Source organism: Triplophysa rosa, linkage group LG17, assembly GCF_024868665.1.
Source record: "Triplophysa rosa linkage group LG17, Trosa_1v2, whole genome shotgun sequence".
Classification (NCBI taxonomy): Eukaryota; Metazoa; Chordata; class Actinopteri; order Cypriniformes; family Nemacheilidae; genus Triplophysa; species Triplophysa rosa.
This window is the reverse complement of record NC_079906.1, coordinates 15,114,294-15,135,637: the sequence shown is the minus strand read 5'-3', so window position 1 is coordinate 15,135,637 and position 21,344 is coordinate 15,114,294. Positions and strand designations below refer to the sequence as shown.

General features: G+C 37.4%; 4 protein-coding genes across 4 annotated transcripts in view; 2 read left to right on the top strand and 2 right to left on the bottom strand.

Annotated features, from left to right (window-relative positions):
- The window catches only part of LOC130568214 (nephrocystin-4-like), a 125,850-nt gene extending 112,977 nt beyond the window's left edge, over positions 1–12,873 (bottom strand). The window contains exons 1-2 of the mRNA XM_057356932.1: positions 12,325–12,873; positions 11,830–11,976 (exon numbers count right to left, since the gene is read on the bottom strand). Coding sequence (XP_057212915.1) covers positions 11,830–11,976; positions 12,325–12,459 — 282 coding nt within the window. The 5' untranslated portion in view covers positions 12,460–12,873. The remainder of the gene's footprint in view (positions 1–11,829; positions 11,977–12,324) is intronic.
- Positions 12,874–13,151: 278 nt separating this feature from the next.
- Positions 13,152–15,553, top strand: dffb (DNA fragmentation factor, beta polypeptide (caspase-activated DNase)). The gene is made up of 7 exons (XM_057356654.1): positions 13,152–13,315; positions 13,388–13,517; positions 13,640–13,822; positions 14,239–14,318; positions 14,430–14,603; positions 14,818–14,918; positions 15,072–15,553. The coding sequence occupies exons 1-7, from the start codon at positions 13,199–13,201 to the stop codon at positions 15,271–15,273; spliced, it is 987 nt and encodes a 328-aa protein (XP_057212637.1). The 5' UTR covers positions 13,152–13,198; the 3' UTR covers positions 15,274–15,553.
- A 388-nt stretch (positions 15,554–15,941) lies between these two features.
- Positions 15,942–18,479, bottom strand: lg17h1orf174 (linkage group 17 C1orf174 homolog). The gene is made up of 3 exons (XM_057356660.1): positions 18,362–18,479; positions 17,542–17,940; positions 15,942–17,162 (listed from the first exon to the last, which is right to left on the bottom strand). Exons 1-3 carry the CDS (start codon positions 18,374–18,376, stop codon positions 17,061–17,063), a joined length of 516 nt encoding a protein of 171 aa, XP_057212643.1. The 5' UTR covers positions 18,377–18,479; the 3' UTR covers positions 15,942–17,060.
- A 340-nt stretch (positions 18,480–18,819) lies between these two features.
- Positions 18,820–21,187, top strand: b3gnt7l (UDP-GlcNAc:betaGal beta-1,3-N-acetylglucosaminyltransferase 7, like). The gene has a single exon (XM_057356653.1). The coding sequence runs from the start codon at positions 19,770–19,772 to the stop codon at positions 21,018–21,020; it is 1,251 nt and encodes a 416-aa protein (XP_057212636.1). The 5' UTR covers positions 18,820–19,769; the 3' UTR covers positions 21,021–21,187.
- Positions 21,188–21,344: the final 157 nt, after the last annotated feature.

The following is a 21,344-nucleotide window of genomic DNA, read 5'->3' as shown; positions in this document are numbered from 1 at the left end:
CAGTGTTGGGTGTAACTAGTTACTAAGTAATTAGTTACTGTAATTTAATTACTTTTCCCTTGAAAAAGTAAAGTAAGGGATTACTCTTATTTTTTCTGTAATTTAATTACAGTTACTTTTGATGTAATTAAACTAAATACTTGTGTAATATATGTGTGTGTAATAGTGGAATTGACATCAAAATTCAAAGTCTAACTTTAAAATCTGTGCTTTAATGTATAATTCTCACATTTGTAATACTTTGGTCAGTTAATAAGAGTACTTTATGTAGTTTAATATTATTTATTTATTTAAATGAATTAAAAGAGCCCTTTCATGTCTATACTTGAATCACTTAACTAATCAAGGTTGATATAAGATATAGAAAGTAATTAGTAATAAGTAACTAAATACATTTTGGAGAGAGTAATTTGTACAGTAATCTAATTACACTATTGAATATGTAATTAGTAACTAGTAATTAATTACTTTTTGAGAGTAACTTACCCAACACTGACCATCAGGGAGGACAGAATATTTATGTATATTACAGTACAGTTGTACTGTAAATGAATTTTATTGACAATTCTTTAGGGTAAAGCAAGCAACTAGTATAGTAACAGTTGTAGTTCTATGCAAAATCACTGCAATAGAAACTTTACAATGTTTTTCCGCACACATCATGACATCAATTTACGTCTTCGGTTTTCTGCTAAGAACAACATGAATCATCCTTCAGTCAAAGTGCCCGGGCAGTTTTCTCGCTGTAATTGTGCATGATTGGTCATAATAACACATCAGGCTTCATTTTTGTGCTATTGTGTGGCATATTTACATAAACACCCAAACCCTTAAAAACTCTCAACGGCTAGATGTATCCCAACACACAAGAGTAGCAAATCGATACAAACAACTCAATTAAGTTGAGCAGGATGTGCAAAAGGGGTCTGAGGGACAAGAAGCAGTTGATTCAGTTTAAGGGACATTTGTAGCCCGCAGGTAAACTCCACTGACCTCATCGATCAATTCTGCAGTGCTGGCAGGATAACCTGGATTAACCTCCTCTGATCACCGCTATTACCTTCCCTCGCTCACAAGTGTAGGAATTTACACTGTCTGGGCAGGTGAAGTGAGATGAGAATATACATTCTGAGAGGAAGGCTTGTTTGGACAGAGAGAAGCCAAATCATTTTGCCGAGGATTAATTGGAGAGTTAGCCACGTGCTGCAGAATTGATTCATTCAAATTCTAAACTGGCTCTGAGTAACAAGTTGAGCATAATGAGTGGAGAGCTGCTCCTTTTGAAGCATTTAAAGGGAATCAGGGCTTATTTAGGTGATTTGCAGAGACCTCAAGCCATGAGCTGTTGAGAAGAGATCAGAATAGTGAGGAAACTAATGACTGTACTGCCCTGATAATGTCTGATTTGCAAATAAATCATTTTCGATTTGAAGCACATCCAATCAGAATTTAAAGTTCAAACTATGGAACTATAAATCTTACAATCTAAAAGCCCATTCACACCAATAACTAGGGATGCACCGAAATTTCGGCTGCCGAAAATTTTCGGCCGAAAATGGCATCGGTTTCTGGCCGAAATATCCAGCGCCCGCGCTTCCCTTCAGTGCGTTCACTCTCTCACTATAGCTGTTATCAAAGGCCGATTATGTAAGCGCGCCATAACAAAGTCTAAAACTAATACATACAGTATAACAATAAAAGCTCAAAACCAGCGAACAGAAAATGACACGCAAGCTCTGTGTGATGCGCAACTGCGCGTGATCGGCTTTATGTTTCTTTATTGTCGGAGATCACGCGCATTGACTCGTGCTCGTTTCAAAGCCGAACTTTAAACGCAACAGACTCTTCACAGACGTGAATGATCAGCCGAACGAACTGTCAGTAACTGATGATGTAGGTCACGTGGACCGTCATCCGGCAGGTGCTGATATCCCTGAAGCTCATGTTAAGCCTGTTTACATGGAAAGATTCACTGCCCCTCTGTGTTCTGCCTGTTATTTTCATTAAAATGATATATGTGCACCATATATAAACTTCTTATATGAGTTTAACTTTGACTATAACTTGACTACTGTTATGCATATATAATGCCTAATAATTCTAGAACTACAATGTTTAGATGATTGGTAAAAAATGACAAGGAAAATCATATTTGTTGTATTGTTTTAAAATATGTTCTCCTTCATTTTTGTGGTTTTAGTGTGTGTTATTAATAGAATTCAGTAAAAACGATTTCTAAGTTTTTAAAACTAATTTTCGGTATCGGTTATCGGTCTAGTGCATCCTGAATTTTCGGTATCGGTGTCGGCCCAGAATTTTCATTTCGGTGTGTCCCTACCAATAACTATAACTTTGAAAAAAAGTTAAAATCAAGAGAATAACAGAATCCACATCACACCATTATTGATAACAAAATCTTTGGGATCGCTTTTAGAACAATAAAACTTTGACAGCCAAAGAAAATCCTTTCGAAAAAACTGCAGCTTAAAAGCTTATCAAATGTTTTTGCTACAGGCATAGTTCACCCAAAAATGAAAATTCTGTCATCATTTACCCACCAGTTTTTCACAACCTGTATACATTTCTTTGTTCCGTTGAACACAAAACATATTTTGAAGAATGTGGGAACCATACAGTTCTGGGGCACCACTGACTACCATAGTAATTTTCTTTTCCTACTATGGTACTCAATAGTGACCTAGAACCATTTGGTTACAAATATCTTCCAAATATCTTTTTTCGTGTTCAGCAGAACAACAAAATTTATATAGGTTTGAATCATCTTAGAGTAAATTACTCAATTCTCTTTTTTGGGTGAACAACCCCTTTAGCATATAATGTTATAGCATCTGTTTGTGTGGACATTAATATACTTTGTTATGATTATCTTTATAGCTATATTCTTGTTGTGAATGGACTTTTAAAACTGTTCACAATTTCAACAAATCTGGAAAAGGAATCAGACTTACCAGTTAGCTATTGCCCATTCTAGCCTCTTAAAACAGTAAAAATTACAATGTTATTATTTTATATAATATATTTTATTATTATACAATATATTTTGCCTATTAAAACCACTATGCTGAAACAGTATCCGTAATGAATGAGTGAGTGGCAGACAGCTGCATTTCAATATGTGGAGAGGAGTCTGTTAGGTCTGTGAGGTGTTTGTTTGACTTTGGACTCTATTTACTTTGGCTGTGTTGTTTCTGCAGCTCTGCCCTCAGGCCGGATGCCCACGCCATGGTTTGTTTATTTTGGTGGGAATTGGAAAAGCTCTGCTCACAGCACCCAAATTAAAAATCACGACCTCGACGTCCCTTCGAGGACGGCGTTCAGATTCTTCATGTCGAGTCGAACACAAAAACAAGTCACGCAAACCCAATAACAAACACAGAGTGTTTGACAAGTATTTTAATGAGCAGTGATGTTTTGGGGTTCGAGACACAGGGAAAGATAAATAAGCAAATTTGAAAAGTTAACACAAATCTGGAGACTAAAGACTATAAAACGAATGAAAGCTTTTAAGTGATACTTCACCCAAAAATGAAAATTCTGTCATCATTTACTCACCTTCGAGAAATCTGTATACATTTTTTTGTTCTGATGAACACAGAGAAAGATATTTGGAAGAATGCTTATAACCAGACAGATGTTGCCCCCATTGACTACCATAATAGCCATAATTTATTAAAAAACAGTCTTTTGTAAACACCTAAACTTGGATCTAACATGCAAAACTAAATTTCTCGCAGTCTAAAAGATCAAATTGTTAAATGTTGGTAACCTAACAATGGCGGTATCCTTTCACTTCTGTTGTATAGACACAAAACCAATGCAAGTCAATGGGTATCGCTGTTATTCGGTAACAAACATTCTTTATCTTCTTTTGTGTTTTTCAGAAGAAAGAAAATCATACACGTTTAAAATTACAAGAGGGAGAGAAAATGATGACAGAATTTTCATTTTTAGGTGAACTATCCCTTTAAGCTGCAAAACATTTTATGGAAGAACAATAATGCAAATTCTTCTTGCTATGCAAAATAGATAGCCCTGTGACTTTTTCTTAACGGACACAAATCCTAAAAAATTATAAAGTATGTTTTTGACTTCACAAATATCTAATGTTTCCTCTGCAAAACTTATATTTCAAGACAGCCCTTTAAATCTTTGACCTCTTTAGATGAGGCCATTTTTAAGCTGAGCAAACTTGAAATGTTCATTACTTGCACCGAGAGAATTCATCACGCAACAGGTTGCATGTATTTCTTAAGCAAAAATCTGTGGCCCATTATACACAGTATATCTAAAAATAGCCCCAGTCCACATTTACACCAAAATGATCATGATGAAGCCCAACTTTAATGATCCTGAAAATCAGCTGACACCCCACACTCGCCACAGGAATGAAATGTAGACTGAACGCTATGGAGAACATGCAAGCGTGCACGCACACACAATCACACGCACACGCGACATCTCCTTCATCTGCGATGCAAAGGGCATCCATCTCTGTCAGCTGGCTAAATACACAAAATCGCTCAAAACATCAGCCTAAGTGCTGCTGGAGCTTTAGCGATTTCCATTTTTTCAGAAGAACTTAAATGCATCTAAAAAACCTACTAGAGGGTGAAGAGCAGGAATGTAATTTCCAAAGTTGTGCTGTGGATTGAACTGCTGTTTGCACTCACTCAAAGTGACGAAACCTTCGGGCTAAGAGCAGAGACACAATTAAACATCATAAAGAAGTAATGAAGAACATTTCAAAGGGACTATAGGGGCCACTAACAATCCATATAGGGGCCACTAACAATCCAGTCGTTCCTTGTTTGTGTTCAAGTGCCTGAAACCGGATTGACTCATGACTTGACTTCAAACAAACTATATGCACAGAACAGCTAAATGGGAGAGAGCTTTTATGGTCCAGCTGTTTGCAAAGATGTTTGCACAGAAGTTTTTGGTTTGCAGGTCTGTAATGACACAGTATGGGGAAACAAAGCTAAAGGCAAATGAACAAACGCAACTATAAAAATGTGCATAATAAGGACGACAAAATAAGCAGGCTTATCTTTTTAAATGCTTCCATTTTTGCTTTTGACATCCAAGACCAACCTTACATAATGTATTTTAGCACAAATTGATCTAGAACTTTGTATAAACTTGCAAAGTCAGGTAGATCCCAATATGTAAAGGTTACAAGAGATGCCCTTATACTTGAAAACCATGAAACCAAGCAATTATCAAAGCTTTTGCAAGGTAATAACTACTTAAACATAAGCAAATATGAATCAAAGAGAAGCATGCTTCATGTGACTATAATGTGTTCTTTACTTTTTTTTATTTAATGTCCAAAGTAAAATCAGGATCGTGAAGCAATAAAAAACAATGTAAAGTAATAATAAAGTTATGCAAAAAGGCTAAAGCTAAATTTTAAATGTTAAAAATTATTTTGCTAGTTAAATAAATACAAATCTATTTTTTGCATGGATACATGGCCAGACTAGAAAAGCATGAATAAGAGAGGCAGGATTGTGACATATTTCAACCCATTGTTGGGTCAAATATGGACAAACCCAACACATCGATATATTTGACCCAACAATGGGTTAAAACAACCCAGAATACTGGATTGAAACAACCAAGCATAAATTCATTTTATTACAACTCGACAATTGGGTTTGTCTATTTTTGATCCAACATTGGGTTAAAATAAGACAGCAATTTTTAGAGTGTACATTTTAAAAGCATCGCTGGCTGACAAATTGAAAATGTAAAAAAATGTTCGGCCTCTTTTCAGTCACCTGAGTGAATTTACTTTTTAATCTACTGTAGCAAGCCTAAGATGTCAGAAAAGTAATGCTGCCAAAATGAGTCATTTCAGCTTTGAGCTCATACATCAACCAGTCACATAGAACCGTTAAATCCATAATGTCACACATCTAAAGACTCCTCTGTATGGTGCTCATGTTTCAAAAACACATAAGAGCAGTCGTTCTTTGATTTAAAAGAAAGAACAAATCGCACACACTCTTAACACATGTAGCAACATTAAGACACAAGTTGCTTTCAAGAGCTTGAGTCTTTAGAGAAGAGAATAAAGAGGGGGAGTGGAGAGGTTAGATTGAGACTAGGATAGACATGAGGAGAGCAGCAGATGAAGCCATGGGGAGTGTTGATTGGAGAATTACATTCACACTGTGGAGACCAAACAATTCTTTTGCCCTCTCTTCTCTCTCTTCATAATATTCTTCAAAGAAATGTTTTCGCTCAGTGCCTCTTATTCCTTCTCTCATCTGCCGAGCACTTTCCCCCCTCATCACTCACAATCTATCTATATTCTAACTGTGCACTATGTAGAATTCACTTTGTTGATTTCTTCTGGGTAAACTGGTTAAGCATGGCACAAGCAATGGCAGATCATGGGATCTATTCCCAGGGAAGGCAAAAGCTGCTAAAACGTATATCTTGAATGCTATACATTTGAATGTTCATGAAGCTGAAAGGAGGGCAATGAAATGGAACAAAATGAGACTGCTGCCAAAAACATTTTGACTTTTTAAAGACATCTAGAAACAAATCGATTGAAATTAAATTAAAAATATATATATATATTTGAAATGAATTTCATTTTCAATCAGTCAGGTGTCTGCATTGCACAGAGACCCTACATCGTGACCACTTTCAAGTGGTTAATAAACTAAAAAAACAGTTTAATGGGACAGTTCACCAAAAATAATAACTTCTGTCATCATTTACGCAACCTTGAGTTGTTCCAAATCTGTATATATTTCTTTGTACTGATGAAAACAGAGAAATATATTTGGCAGAATGCTTGTAACCAAACAGTTCTTGGCCACCATTAACTACAATAGGAAAAATTTAAATGGTAGTCAAAAGTGTTTGCTTTCCTACATTCTCAAAATATCTTCTTCTGTGTTCAATGGAGCAAAGACATTTATAAAGCTATTTTTTATACTATGGTAGTTAATGGTGGCCAAGAACTGTTTGGTTACAAGCATTCTTTCAAATATCTTTCTCTGTGTTCATCAGAACAAAGACATTTATACAGATTTGGTACAACAAGAGGGTGAGTAGATTAAGACAGAATTTTCATTTTTGGGTGAACTGTCCTTTTAACCTTATACTCAAAATGTGAATACTGCATCACAACAGCAAACAGGCAACAAATTCTTCTGTCATCATTAAACTTAGAAATACAAAAGGCATGCAACACAACATGTTAACATTTTCGTTTTAAATAAACTATAACTGAATTATTAGTATTGCATCACTTTATACTGTGACATTTTTACGCACATTGTAGACATACACTATTTGTACACAGTCTGAATTTACATAGAAAGACTATTTAAAAACAGATGTTACAGCATGCTATGTGTGAAAGTTGCTTTGGCTAAAAGCGTCTTCCAAGTGCATAAAATGTAAATGTTAAAGATTTTCCCTCCTATCTGTCAAGAGCCGCCCTGTGGCTGCGAAGGGTGAGAACGTCTTTAAGGACCGGCTGCTCACAGGGATGTTTGCTTCTCCATCAGCTGAAATATTGATTATTTCCTGGGCGACGGACGAGCCACATATATAATTGAAATGAATCTCTAGGTTTTTGTCAGAACGGGTGGAAGAGTTAAAAGGGGTACTGAAATGGCTCTCACAGACTGAGAACGTGAATCATGCCAGATGATGGAGAGCTGTAGACCTTGCAGTCCAGCCTATTGAACGCTGTGAGAGTTGAAGAGATGAAGATAAGCACCTGACACGGGTGTCGCTGGCGCTATGTCTGCCGGGAGCCTCTCATTGGAGAAAACTAGCCTGACTGAATGGATGAATGGATGTCCCCTTACACTACATCATACTGCATTTAAAAAACTATTTTCTCTCAACTAATTAAACAAGAATTTAATGAACTTCTGGCTGTCCATAAAGTCTTTCTAATTTAGCACAGACTGTGGGCATAGCCAACTAAATAAGCACTAACAAGTGCTAAAAGTTATCTACAGAGTGCTGCCGCATGTCATAAAATGTTGTGCTAATTGGTCGGACAGATGTGGCGGTGTCCAATTAGGTGCAAGTCAATACTTTAATCCTGTTTTGAAGGTTTTAGGGTCAAAGGTCTTTGTGAAGACAAGAAGCCTCTTGACAAGTCAGGAAGGTAACAATGTAAAGAAGGTAATGTAAAGAAAAGCTTTTAAATAAGGTTATATTTGTTAAACTTAAAGTCGGCATGAAATTAAAAATGGTCATTCTAATTGTTTTACACAGTGTTGCAGTATTAATTTGAAATTATTTATCCCTGCATATCTTTTTTTTAATTCATTTGCACTTGTAATCTTTAAAATGTTAAAAAGTTAACCTCCTCCCCCCCTCGAAACGACCTCTCTTCATTTCCGGTCATGAGGAATGGCGAGAGGGCGGGGCTATTTCCGTATCATGCTGGCTTTAACATTAGTAAATTCCCCCCCCATATTAGGAAAAATTAAAATGGTAGTCAAAGTTACCCTAGAACTGTTTGCTTTCCTAGATTCTTCAAAATATCTCATTTTGTGTCCATCATAACAAAAAACCGGATACATCATACCTTTGCTATGTCTCCTTTATGTTATAAAATTATTACACAAAAACATTCAATTTTTTTCCATTTTAAAATCAGCAGAATTTCCAAGAACAAAGTTTAATAAAAAAACAGAAAACCAAATATGTTGCAGGGCAACAAAACATAAGATTGAGGAATGTAACATTTAGGAAAAAGTGGCAGTGGTAAGTGCCAACAAAGTTATGAGAACAATATTTTTTCATATCACAGCAAAGAGAACGTGACTATTCACTTTTTGCTTTACAGTAATGCGTTTGGGAGAAACGTGCAAAATGTTCCTGAAAATAATGTCACAGGACAATAATAAAAGGGTATTTAAAATAAATTTCTTGTTCTGTCTTTTCATTTTGGGATGAAATATGATCTGGACATTTCCCTGTGAGAAGCTATGAGTATATAAACACAGTTCTCTGTTAACACGTTCTTTCTGTGCAGGGCCCAGCACAAGTGAGCACAGACACAGAGGCAATGAATGGAAGAAGCCTGACTCTTCTGAACCACCTAGCAACACTTTTCCAACTATGTGACAGGACTGCCCTCTACAGGCCATGGTGCTTTATGGTCCCAACATGCACAATCTATGTTTCCCGGAACTTGAGCACAACCTGTGATTTATGAGGTTTAAAAACGCTGGACGTAAACAAATGGCAGGCCGGTGTGACACTCCAATATCCCCAGCAGAGGAAACATCTAATGAGGTTCACAACAGGAGTTACAACTTCAACGATTCCTCCAGAAACTAAGCATCTTCTTGTGCCATAATGATAACGGTGAAAATCCAATTGAAAATCCATGTTAAATTAGACTTAATCCAACAAACCACTTCCGTTTCACCTAAATCAACAGAGACATTCAAATCTAGCAGCCTTTAACTGAAGGTCAATGACAAAATTAGATCTACTAACCTCCCCACACAAACATCCGTTTTGTCATAACATGCTTCTATTGGAGCCGGGCCGGGGGGATATTCTCACTTTAAATCTATTCCTTTATAATCACTCCTGTGTTTGGCATGTTTCTCTGCGGCGTATATTAAAACAGATCCATCATGCCTGACAGACCTTATGTGATCTCACGGTCCCTCCTCTGCACTGTCGCTGCTCCTGGGATTTTGGAGAACAGCAGACGTTTTATTTTGCTTTCCCGTTCACAGTGTTGGAAATCAACACATGACAATTTCTAAACAAGAACTCTCGCTCGGTGTGTTAGACAGCAGAAAATGGATTAGCCTGGCTAATGAGCGAATAACACTGGTGTGCAGGGCGACGCAATCATGTAACCGATGATTAGATAACAAAAGATGCAAACGCTTGACAGGCAGGCAAGAGGGCCATGCAATTTTCAATGCAATATGCAGATCCACACGGCTGTGTGGGAAGAGATGTTAACACACGATATTACGGGTTGAGGGCAAACGGGGCATGCTCCAGACGTTAGATGTGGTCTGATTCACAGAACTGACATTTTCAAGAACTTTATTTTCACTCCATGGAACCGAAAGACCATAATAGGAAGATTTAAGGGAATTACAGAGGTGCCAGGCATGTGCGGTCTTCTGGAGAGTAAATTTCAGCATCAGATGTGGGCCGTTATTGTGCTCGCTCGGAGAGGCCAGAACACGTCTATCATCTGTAATAAACTGTGCTGGGTTCAGTTTGTGTTTACTGTTTACTGCCAACACTGATCATATGAACCGGAACAGAAACAAAGTGAAGCGAATCAAAGATAAGAAACAAGTTTGCCCTTAATCTGTGCATCTGATAGCTTGGTACTTTGGCCCTTAGGACCAAGTCAATACTAAAGTAATAATTTAACCATACTAGTTTTTCTACAGTAGTTTTTCCACATTCTAAATTACTTCAACATACTTAAACAATAAACCTTAAAACTTTAAAGCACCATTTGGCTATTCCATACAAAAGTCAACCTTAAGATAAAAAATCCAGTTTTTACCAAATGTTTTCACCGTACTTGATGGTTAAGAGGTCGATATTTGGTGGCTGGCCCATGAAGTCTCTCTTAAAGTTTTTAAAGCATTTTTTGTTTGTTTTTAACACACAATTGTCCATAAACAGCTAAGTGACTTGTCACATCCATAACGGAATTGTCACATCCATAAATCCTCATAAATGGACACATGAAAATTAAATATATATATATTTTGTGGTCTATAAATGAAGAGCCACCCCTTCTCAATTTGTTGGGTATTATTGCTTCTGTTCTGCGTATTTTAATTCACAGACATTTTGCAAAGAATGCTGTCTCACAAAAAAGTGCTTCCTTTTTGTCACATGACATGTATATTTTCCTCTTAAAAATAGAAAACTTGTCAGTAGACTGATACTTTTCAGATGACTAGACTAGACTATTTTGCATCTTTGTTCTAATGCTTATAGTGTTATCTAATGTTAAATTTGTTATAATTTGATTGACACCTGAATCACAAGTTAATTGATTGAAAATACTTGAAAGCTGCATGTCATTATTTCATTTTGTTCAAGCCCCATAAATGTCTTCCTGAACTACACAGTAAATACATTTTTGTCCAACCTAAGGCTCTCTGAAATGAGAAATATCCCCGCACTAATACCACCTGCCACCCAAAGCATAAAATTATAGTTTAATGTTGTGACACAAAAGTCTAAACTTTCTGTTTCAATAGGAAATATCTAATTAACACAAGAAAGAATTAAATATTACAGCATATTACAGGGTCCATTGATATGAAATATATTCACTTTTTTTCCCATAAAGCAGTGTATTCAATAGGCACCTTAGACACCACTGACATTTTGGTACCATGACAACCCTAGCTGCAAAAATGTAATAATACATTGCCCTAGTGGCATAATAGAAAGCCTGTTTTTAAGTACACCCACACATAACCATTGGAACAATTCAGAACTACATAGATTTCAACACTGACAGGAATCAAACATAGATCTGTGAAACTTGAAACTGCCCTCCAGTCCTGCAAAATTCCCAGTTACAGAGTGAGACAACAAGACACTAGAGAAAATGACATGTGCCAAGCTTCTTTCTCAAGCCTGAGACAGCTTAATTGTAAAGATCTCTTCAAGGAAGTTCCAAACCACTGCAATGTTACAGTTGTCACTTTAAAGGGTTCACCTCTTGACACTGAATGTGACATTGGGATGAGCGCTTCAGAATGAGCACAGGAATCTCTGTATCATCAGTCAGTATGAAATAAATCACTCTACCTCATTGATGAGCACTCGACCGGGCTGACCCGCTGTGCCACTGACAGAGTGTGACCCGCTCTTCCACGTGCGTCCAAAGAAGTGCTGGTGACCCGAGTCGTACAAGGTCACATGCAGCTGACACCTGGGTGCATGGGGCTCCTCTGACTGTTGCCATGCCAACCAGGGGATGGGAAGGGAGGACAAAAGAGAAGTACTATCATCAGTCTCTATAATCAATGACTTGCTAGGCTTTCACAGGGATGTTTTAAAATGTTGCTATTTAAGTGACATGACATATTGAGCCGTGACAGTAGTATACTGCAGTGTGACATGGGTGAATTGATATTAAACTTAGTAAATGTTGCTTAAAATGTTTTTAAATAATATAATTACGTCACCCAACATTAAAGGTAATTAAAATTTGGGGAAAAGAATGTCAATGTTGTACGTTAATATCCATGTTTTATTTTCTACTGAACTAAAAATAACCATTCATCTAAATGAAATATCCACCTGTTTTACGTGAAGTCCATCGATCTGCTTGAAGACCAGCTTGAGTCCTTGAGAAGATACTTGAGCTTGTCGGGCAGTTTGAGTGTGAGGTGGGATCACTCGGTTTCTTTCGAAAACCTCTTTCCACTTAGACATGTGTGATTCTTCACTTCTATCAGGGAAACTCTCGGTGGCTGTCGGTCAGCGTTAATGTTCCTTGGCAAACATCCCTAAAAGCGTCTATGAGTTTTAATGGATGTTAAATCACTCCCGCAGACGTTACTTCATTAACATCAGATGCGGAGTGTTGACACTAAATCACACATCGAGACTTGTCATTCATTCCAAATCTCTGCAGTACACAACAGTTTCACTCTGTCCTTCTCCTGTTACCGCTTTCTTCGCATGTATCTATCAGCATAACTGATAAAATTTACTAAATAACTCGTTTCGACATTTTGAGACAAAATGACTGTCCGTTTACCGTATAAGCCTAGCTAGCTGTCAGGAACAGGCATCTAGTTGTTGCCATAGCGTTGTCAGCCGTTGCCAGGGTGAAGTAAAGAGAGGTTTGGCGCTCTTCTTCTGCACGAGTGTGTAGAAGCGCAAGAGCTGTTGTTTACCGCCCCCTCGTGGACCGGGGTGTTTTGAAACTATCACGCTGTTTAAAAAAACAAATAAAATAACTTAGAAATCATTTAGTCATTTTTGTTATATATAATTTATCATAGTATAATTTATTCCTAACCATAACTTGATGGTAGCATGGTTTTATGATTTTCAAATTTAGTCATGTTGTTTTAATGCATGTCCGCAAGATGGCAATGTAGTTGTTTTGATCGCTGGCAAAAGGCGAAGGAGGAAGTTTGTATCAGTGGGGAAAAGTACAGTAAATATGCACAAAACAAAACCCAAAATGTTTAAGATAAGAAGTGCCCACAATGCCAAAAAATACGGAGTTGCGGCTGTTAGCTTAAAAGAGCTTATTAAAAAGGGGTGTCATTTTCTAAAGGTAATCGTCATCAATCGCCGCGATGTCATTTAAAATAGTTTTGTTTACAAACGTATTCATGTTGTTTTACAGGTATCCAGCATCGGTGTACATATCTGCTTATACGAAGATGGAACAGTAGTTACTGAAGATTATTTCCAAAATCTCCCTGAAAATACAGAACTTGTTCTCCTCTCAGAGGGAGAAAGTTGGAACTATGGTTGTGAGTTATCTATTTCATTAACAGAATATAGGCTTCTGAAAATAATAAACAAACATAATGCTTTTTAAGATTTTTTGTCTTAAAATGCTCTATTATGACATTGTGGCTTTTCAATTCTGCAGTTGTTTATGAAATAAATCAAGTCCTAGGTTTGGATGGACACACAGAGCAGCTGATCGATGCCGCCAGGACTCTTCTATCGGATGAACATTCTCCGAAACGACGCAAAATATTTGGAGACATTCTGAGAAATCTGAAGGACAATTCACAGGTGGAGAGCAGAGAAGATAAGGAGTGGTTTGAAGGTAATTGGGTTTTTATTCGATTTTATTGACTTTTCTTCAAAAATGAGAGGCATCCATCAATTTACACTGCTGGCATGTGAACATGTGATTTTATTTCTACATTGTAACATAAGAGGATCTTGAACCACAGCTAATAGAAGTGTTGACTTTAAATACTTGAAATGAAATATTGGATCAATTTTATGGATTCAACAGTATGGTCTTTTTATAAATATGATAATGTTGATAGAATGAGATGAACATACAATAGTAATCGTACACTTATTGTATGTCTATTGTACAGCTTTAGTTTATCATTAAGCTTCCCACAGAAATATATACTAGGATACTTATAGTCGACATGTTTAACGTAAATTGCCTTTTGTGTTCAATGCGTGTGAATGCTTTCTCAGTTTTCCTCAATGTCTTAATCTTAGGAATCCATGTCCGGTTTAAGACCAAGTCTGCGTACATGAAATATAACTGTGAGAGCAGAATTCGTGGATATTTGAAAGAGGTGCTGCACTATTTTTTTTACTATTTGATCTTTTATTACATTTAGTTTACATGCCGTGAAGGAAAGCATCAACCTGCAGTCATTCTAAATGAGATTATGTTTGGTCTGTAGGTTGATGGACAAACAAAGGTCATTTCCAATGCCAAGACAAAAAATGAATATAAAAAGGTGGCGGAGATGTTGGCAGAGAAACTGAAGGCCGTGCGCTACAATGGTGCCTACTTTGATCGATCAGAGAAAGACGTCCACAGGCTGTGTACTGAAGAGGGCTGGTTCTCCTGCGAGGTACTGCGATTCATTCACATGATCTGTGATTTCTGATGGAACAAAGTCTCATTCAGCCAAGCACATTTCCCTGTGAAGTTGAACATAAATCAAATAATGTCTTAACTCATCTTGCTGTTCTAATTGGGTTGATAACTCAGTGGCTGCTTTTGTCCCACTGGTAGAGTAGTGTACCTTTTTTTTATGAGACCATAAAATACTTGTACTCCAACAGGGTGCCTTCGATGTGAACGAGTGCACATTTTTCCATTCAATAAACCCATATGGGAACCGTGAAAGCAGAATAATTTTTAGCACCTGGAATCTGGACCACATGTGAGTGTTGTTAAATATGCTTTTTCACACATTTGTAATATGTATAAATCATAAAATGCATTTTTGAATGGGGGAATAGGATTATGGAATTAAAAGCCAAGTTTTCAGTTATATGAACTAACTGTTGTTTGTAAACTCGAATCTATTCTTCAGAATAGAGAAGAAGAGAACTGTCATCCCCACTCTTGTTGAGGCACTGAAGAAGAAAAAGAGCAGTGAAATAAATCTGGATTATTTTTACAAACTGCTGTTCACAAGAGAGAATCTCAAATTGGTTCACATCGTCTGCCATAAGAAAGGGGCCCATGAGCTCCACTGCGATCTACGAAAAATCTACAAATGGGTCAAGAAATGAATAGGACCTTCATAACCTTCTTATGAAATATGCAGCTTAGTATGCAAATTTTAGCTTCGCTGAATCACGAGCACTGGTTCAAGTACTAAACTTCTCAGGGCTATTTTTATTATTATTAGGCTATATTGTGCTTCAAGTTTGCAAATTTTCTTATTGTAAATTTAAGTTAACTTAATTTTTGTAAACCAATTCAATATTTGTCCATAAACCAATAGAAAAACCTTCCCAGGGCTTTTTAACTGTAATTTTATATTTGTACATTCCATACATATACATATACATTTTTATTGGTTTATTTAAAGAATTTTGAAAATGTTTCAGGAGTCCCTGGTTTTATTCCTTTCTTGTTTAGATGTTTACATCCTGTAGCCAAAGAGCTTTCCATCAAATAATCTGATAAATATTGCATCATCAGCTATTGCATGCATGTTTGGGAACAGAATGTCTTGTACAACACACATCCGTGGAACGCTCATCACAAACACCAGTTCTTATTCTTTGTACAAAAAATACAATCATTCAAAAAGATTTTCAAAACCATTTAACATTTATCGCATCAACCCTTGAGTCGATTACTGATAGAATACTTCATCCAAACCACTAAAATGGTATTACATATATTTAAAGAAAATGATAAACACAACTCAGTTTCCAAAGATGTTAATGAGGTTTATTTTCTCTGGACGGAGTATTTTAGCTTGTATATGATAATACATTTAAGATCTGACATTAAATTCACAAAGAAATTACATGTCCTTTGCATAAAAGGCACTTGGTAGCAAAAATTTGATTCATCACTCAACAATATATTAAAAAAAAACATAAAATCACAACTTTGTACATGGCATAAAAACTATATTTTAAAATGTTTAAAGTTAGTGCAAATGCTGTCCAATTAAATTATACAAATATCTAAAAAATCATTAAATTTATCCTGGAGGACTTACGTGCATAAAACATCGTCGTTCTCCATTTAAATTTTTTTCTTTTCATTTACATTAAGAATTCCATTTGAGGTTTTAAACCAATAAAAAATATTTACATATCAAAGAACACAAGTAGTATACTCTTATTTCCAATTACACAGCACCAAATCTTAAGCATATGTCTGTTTTTTCCAAAACAAATCTAATCATTCTCAATAGAGAATTTTTTAAAAGTGCCAAATTCTGAACATTAGAAATATACAAACTATTGTTCAAATTGCTTACAACGTCTGAACAGCAAATTTGTCCTACATGAGGCACTTGACTGATAACAATCTGTATAGAAACTTTTTTTAATTTGTTGATTTCAGAGCACATCAAGGAAGGACTAGTGGTAGAAAAATTAGGGCTGGCCAGTGTTACAGGATCAACTTTTATAATATTATATAACTTACATAATAATTATACATTATATAACAACAACCAGCACAAAATCGCTCTTCCTGTACAATCTTTTAACCCTACACGAGTATGGTACATGTGTAAAGTTCTTAAATTTATAACTAGAGCCGCAATGATAGAACACTTTCTGTATCACTATTGTACCTCATTTCATAAAGATAAAATGACCGCATCAATGATAACTCATCATGCTATCCCAAGTGCCCAATTCTTGCTTGACACAAAGTCAGTTGGGTCGATTGCAGATCAAACAAGGCTTTTAAAATAAACAACTCACTTCACCAATTATGCCCATTTTAACAGCAGATTCAGTCGATTTGCTGGACTCCGTCAGACTCAATGTCCAGACTGTGGCATACAGAGTATGTGTAGCTTAAGCTCTGTCTGTGAAAGTGATGCTCATAGCTGCTCGTCTTCACTGTCCTCTTTGGCATAAAAATGCTGACTCCTGTACTCTCTCCGGCTCATCCTCTTGCTGCCTGGAGATCTGCGTTGGTATTCCTGAAACAACAGCAATATTTCACAAAAACAAAAATCTAGTAATTGCCTTAATTTTTGAATATGAATTGTGCACATAATTATGGTTAACTGAATGCTTTCTGTATTTCTACTAAGCATCTACAGACCTTTGCTCCAATAATCCTTACATGGTCCTTTCTTGCCATGTTATTTTATTATTACTGTGTAAACGAAGCCATTTGGCTGCATGTTATTTATCTGGATAATTAAACATGACAAGAGTTATATTACTGGGGCAAAGGGTCAAGAAACTGCCTAAGGCAACTAATAGGCTGAATATGATGTTATCTTGCTGCAGTTCTACACCTGTACCTAATGAAAATAAACAATTGCACTTGGTCCAAAATCTGTTTAGCTTTACCTGAACAGCATCCATGTTCCCAAAGAACTGTTCCACCGGGAAGATGTGATTGCTGTCCTCGTCGAAGATGCTCGGGTCCTCCCGCGTCTGGGAACCGCAAACGACCGTCTGGTCCATTTTCGCCTCTGTAGAGCCGCTCGTGCGGCAGTGCGTCAAAATGCTAGAGTTCTCTTTACCGCGCCGTTCTTTCCCGCATCGAGCGTCGCTCGAAGTCTTTTTTCCGGGCGGAATTTTGACGTTTTCATTCTCATTCGCACTGGCGTTTTCGTCCCCCTCGCCGTGAAACGGTCTCTTTGGGAAGCGTTTGGCCTCTCCGCCGTCGCCAGCCATCTGTCGCGCTCTGCTCGCGTTCACGATATCAGACGCCAAACCGCGCAGGATTCTCCTCTTTTCTGCTCGCTGTAAATACAAAACGAATATGAAATATTAGCGCGCTCCTGGATGTGTTTGACACTTTGTTACAATACAACGCGTACTGTCGCAGACAGACGGAAACTGTGGGGAGGGGTTGGTGGGGTAGATACTGACAGTGACCTTGACTGAACTTTTCACACCGGGAGGGTTTAAAGTGACAGCGCCGCACCCTCGCCGTCTGTGGCTCCCAGTCGTTAAATCATAAACGAATTCACAATAATGTATCAGTTTTCCCAAGAAACAACAACATTGCCGCTTGGAAATGGTGAATGAGACGAAATTAATGTAAACGGACTTCTAATAAAATCTAAGTTAAACTGAAACCAATTGTGTACTTTCTTACTTATAATGAGCATCTATTGCACCAAGAAAACAATTTTAAAGAAGGAAAACAACGTAATCTTACCTGCTTTGCCCTCATTGAAAATTTGGGCGTCTAAACCGAGCGCGTGGAATCCTGCGAGTGTTTATCTCCGGTGACCGCCGAAGCTCCGCCTACCTCCGATAAACTACGTAAGAAGAGTCACGAGATGGGCGGAGAAAAAATAAGACTTCTTTTTAGGCAGGCGACCTACAGTTTGAAGCCACGTTCGATTTATCGATGAAAGATGTAAAATAATACAACTCACATACTGTATATGTTTATGCATATTGTGTTTTTATGTTAAGTTTTTTATTGTCATAAGTAACAAAACACCACCCTATTAAACGTAAACAGAAAGGCTGAACTGTGTTCTTCTTAGTACAAAAGGTTTTTGCAAAATTGTAATTGTGGCAAGTTGTCACACATCGTCTCTGTGGGGTTTTACAGGTAATGTGATGGGTTCTATTGGTGGGATGTTGTTGGTGGTTATGTTAGATCTGGCGGACAGAAATACACAGAATATACCATTAAATGCTACTGGAATAATGCCCAAAACAAACTACAACTACAAGGAATTTTGTAATGGGTTTAATGGTAAACAGCTGACAGTCCACGCGCTATACATTTATACACATTTATCAATAACAATGTTTGTTGGCTTTTGCTGTTTAAATTAACATTTTATTTTTAGCCTGCCTATATAAAAAACAGCATGCCCTATAGGCCATGTGAGTTTAACAAGTGTGTTTAAACTGTATATTTGTTTTCTATGCAATTCCAGACCAAATGCAACTCTTGTCCCAATCCTTCAAGAGTCCAACAGAGTTAGGATAGTAAAAATTCTAACATTCCCTTTGGTTAATCTTAGCCTACGACAAATTTCTTTCTTGGTCTGCATAGAGATCATTAACCACAGGGGGGCGCTAAATGCTACATTTTCTGTTAACGCAGGTCCAGTGCTTATAACTACTTCATTCATCATCTTGTAGTATGTGTGTGTGAGGGGAAGTGTGTAGTGTTTTGTTTTAGAAAATGTTTCATATATTTGACTGCTTACAATTCATGCTTAATATTCAAGTGTTTTGAATAGGTAAATATTGATGCCCTCACACGCTTGGCCAGCTGTCATGTGTAACCAGAGAGCCCGTCGTAACTAGGTGTTGTGGGGAGGGTCCTGGTCGTGAAGGTGTAAGGAGAGCAGACGAGCGATTGTTTTACAGGATGACTGCCTCCCGTTATTGGCAGTTTAACGATGGAACTCGACGAGAGCAGGACCTGTTGCTATAGTTTATGAAATGGCAACAAAGTAACAGGCTGAAGAATAAAAGCGCATCTTTTCCAGCGTTGTCACAATGCTCCTTAATGGACCGTTTATTTTTTCCAGAACAATTGGGAAATTAATAACAGGGGACCTTTTATATATTTCGTCAGGAAACCGTTGTCACACCAAATGAACTGCCTTCTAAACAACCTGAGGACGTGCGTAATGGAATTCTTCTTTAAAAAGAAGAAGAATTTGAGGACTGCGGTCAGCTTGACTTTGGCGTTTGCAACTTTACTTATGCTTCAGAAATTAATACCGGTGGATACGAACATCAAAGACATCAAAGTCGGGCTGAAAAACAAGAAATGCGGACCCGAATGTCTCCCATTCAACGGTAACAGAATGCGGAGCTTCGGAAACGCATCCCAATTACACGGAGGTGCTTTCGAACCTTCGGAAAACCCCATACTGACAAGTTGGGATGTGCATAGTATTAGCTGTACAGAAAACTCCACGATGAGGAGCCAGGACTGGTTTCGCAGTTTAAATCCAAGGTTTCATCAGTTTGTCCTGCGCAGACACTGCAAGTATTTCCCTATGTTGTTAAATCATCCGGAGAAGTGTGGCGGTGACGTGGATCTTCTTGTGGTTGTAAAGTCGGTCATTGAAGAACATGACCGACGAGAGGCCGTGCGCAAGACCTGGGGTAAAGAACAGGTCATCCGGGGAATGAACATCAAAACTTTATTTCTATTAGGCACTCCGTCGACTGGCAAAGACGCACGAAATTTACAAGCGCTGGTTAAGTATGAAGACCGAACGTTTGGGGACATACTGCAGTGGGACTTCATGGACACCTTTTTCAATCTCACCCTAAAGGAGGTTAATTTTCTGAGGTGGTTCAACATCTACTGTAGTAAAGTACCGTTCATCTTCAAAGGAGATGATGATGTGTTTGTCCACAGCAAAAACCTGGTGGAACTAATTGGTTTCAAAATCGAGGAGAACAAGGTGGACAATCTCATCATTGGAGACACCATTTTTAAAGCCAAACCGATCAGGAACCGTCAGAGTAAATATTTCATTCCTAAAGAGCTGTATGACGAACCTTATCCACCTTATTTGGGTGGAGGTGGATTCCTCATGTCCTCTAAAGTGGCCCACAGGCTGTTTATTGTCAGCGAGAACGTGGAGCTTTATCCAATAGATGATGTGTTTTTGGGCATGTGTCTTCAGAGGTTGCACATTACCCCTGAGCTGCATCATGCCTTTAGGACATTCGGGATCATAAAGCGTAAAGTGACCCCTTTGAACAGGGAGCCTTGCTTCTTCAGGAACCTCATCGTGGTGCACAAACTTGGTCCTCAGGAGCTCTTGAGAATGTGGAGCCTTGTACAAAATGAGGACCTTGTCTGTGCCAGAAAAACTGTGTTGTGATTGTGAAATTGTTTTATAATTTGGACGAATATTTATATTTAAAAAAAATATTTTTTACTACAAGGCATGCATGGGGTCACATACTTTCTTTTGTAATGAAAATGAGGATGATTAATTTTTTTGTATTGTTGTTACCAGAGCCAATAAATCCCAAGTTGGGAAAATGTCTTGCCCCTAATCTATATTATATATTTATATTATATTATTTATGCATTTGGCAGATAGACTTTTCGATATCAATATTCACAATGGTCAGATGAAAACATGCAGTCATGCAGGTAATCTGCACAAATGAAGATCAAATTTGCAATGTAAGAAATCTAT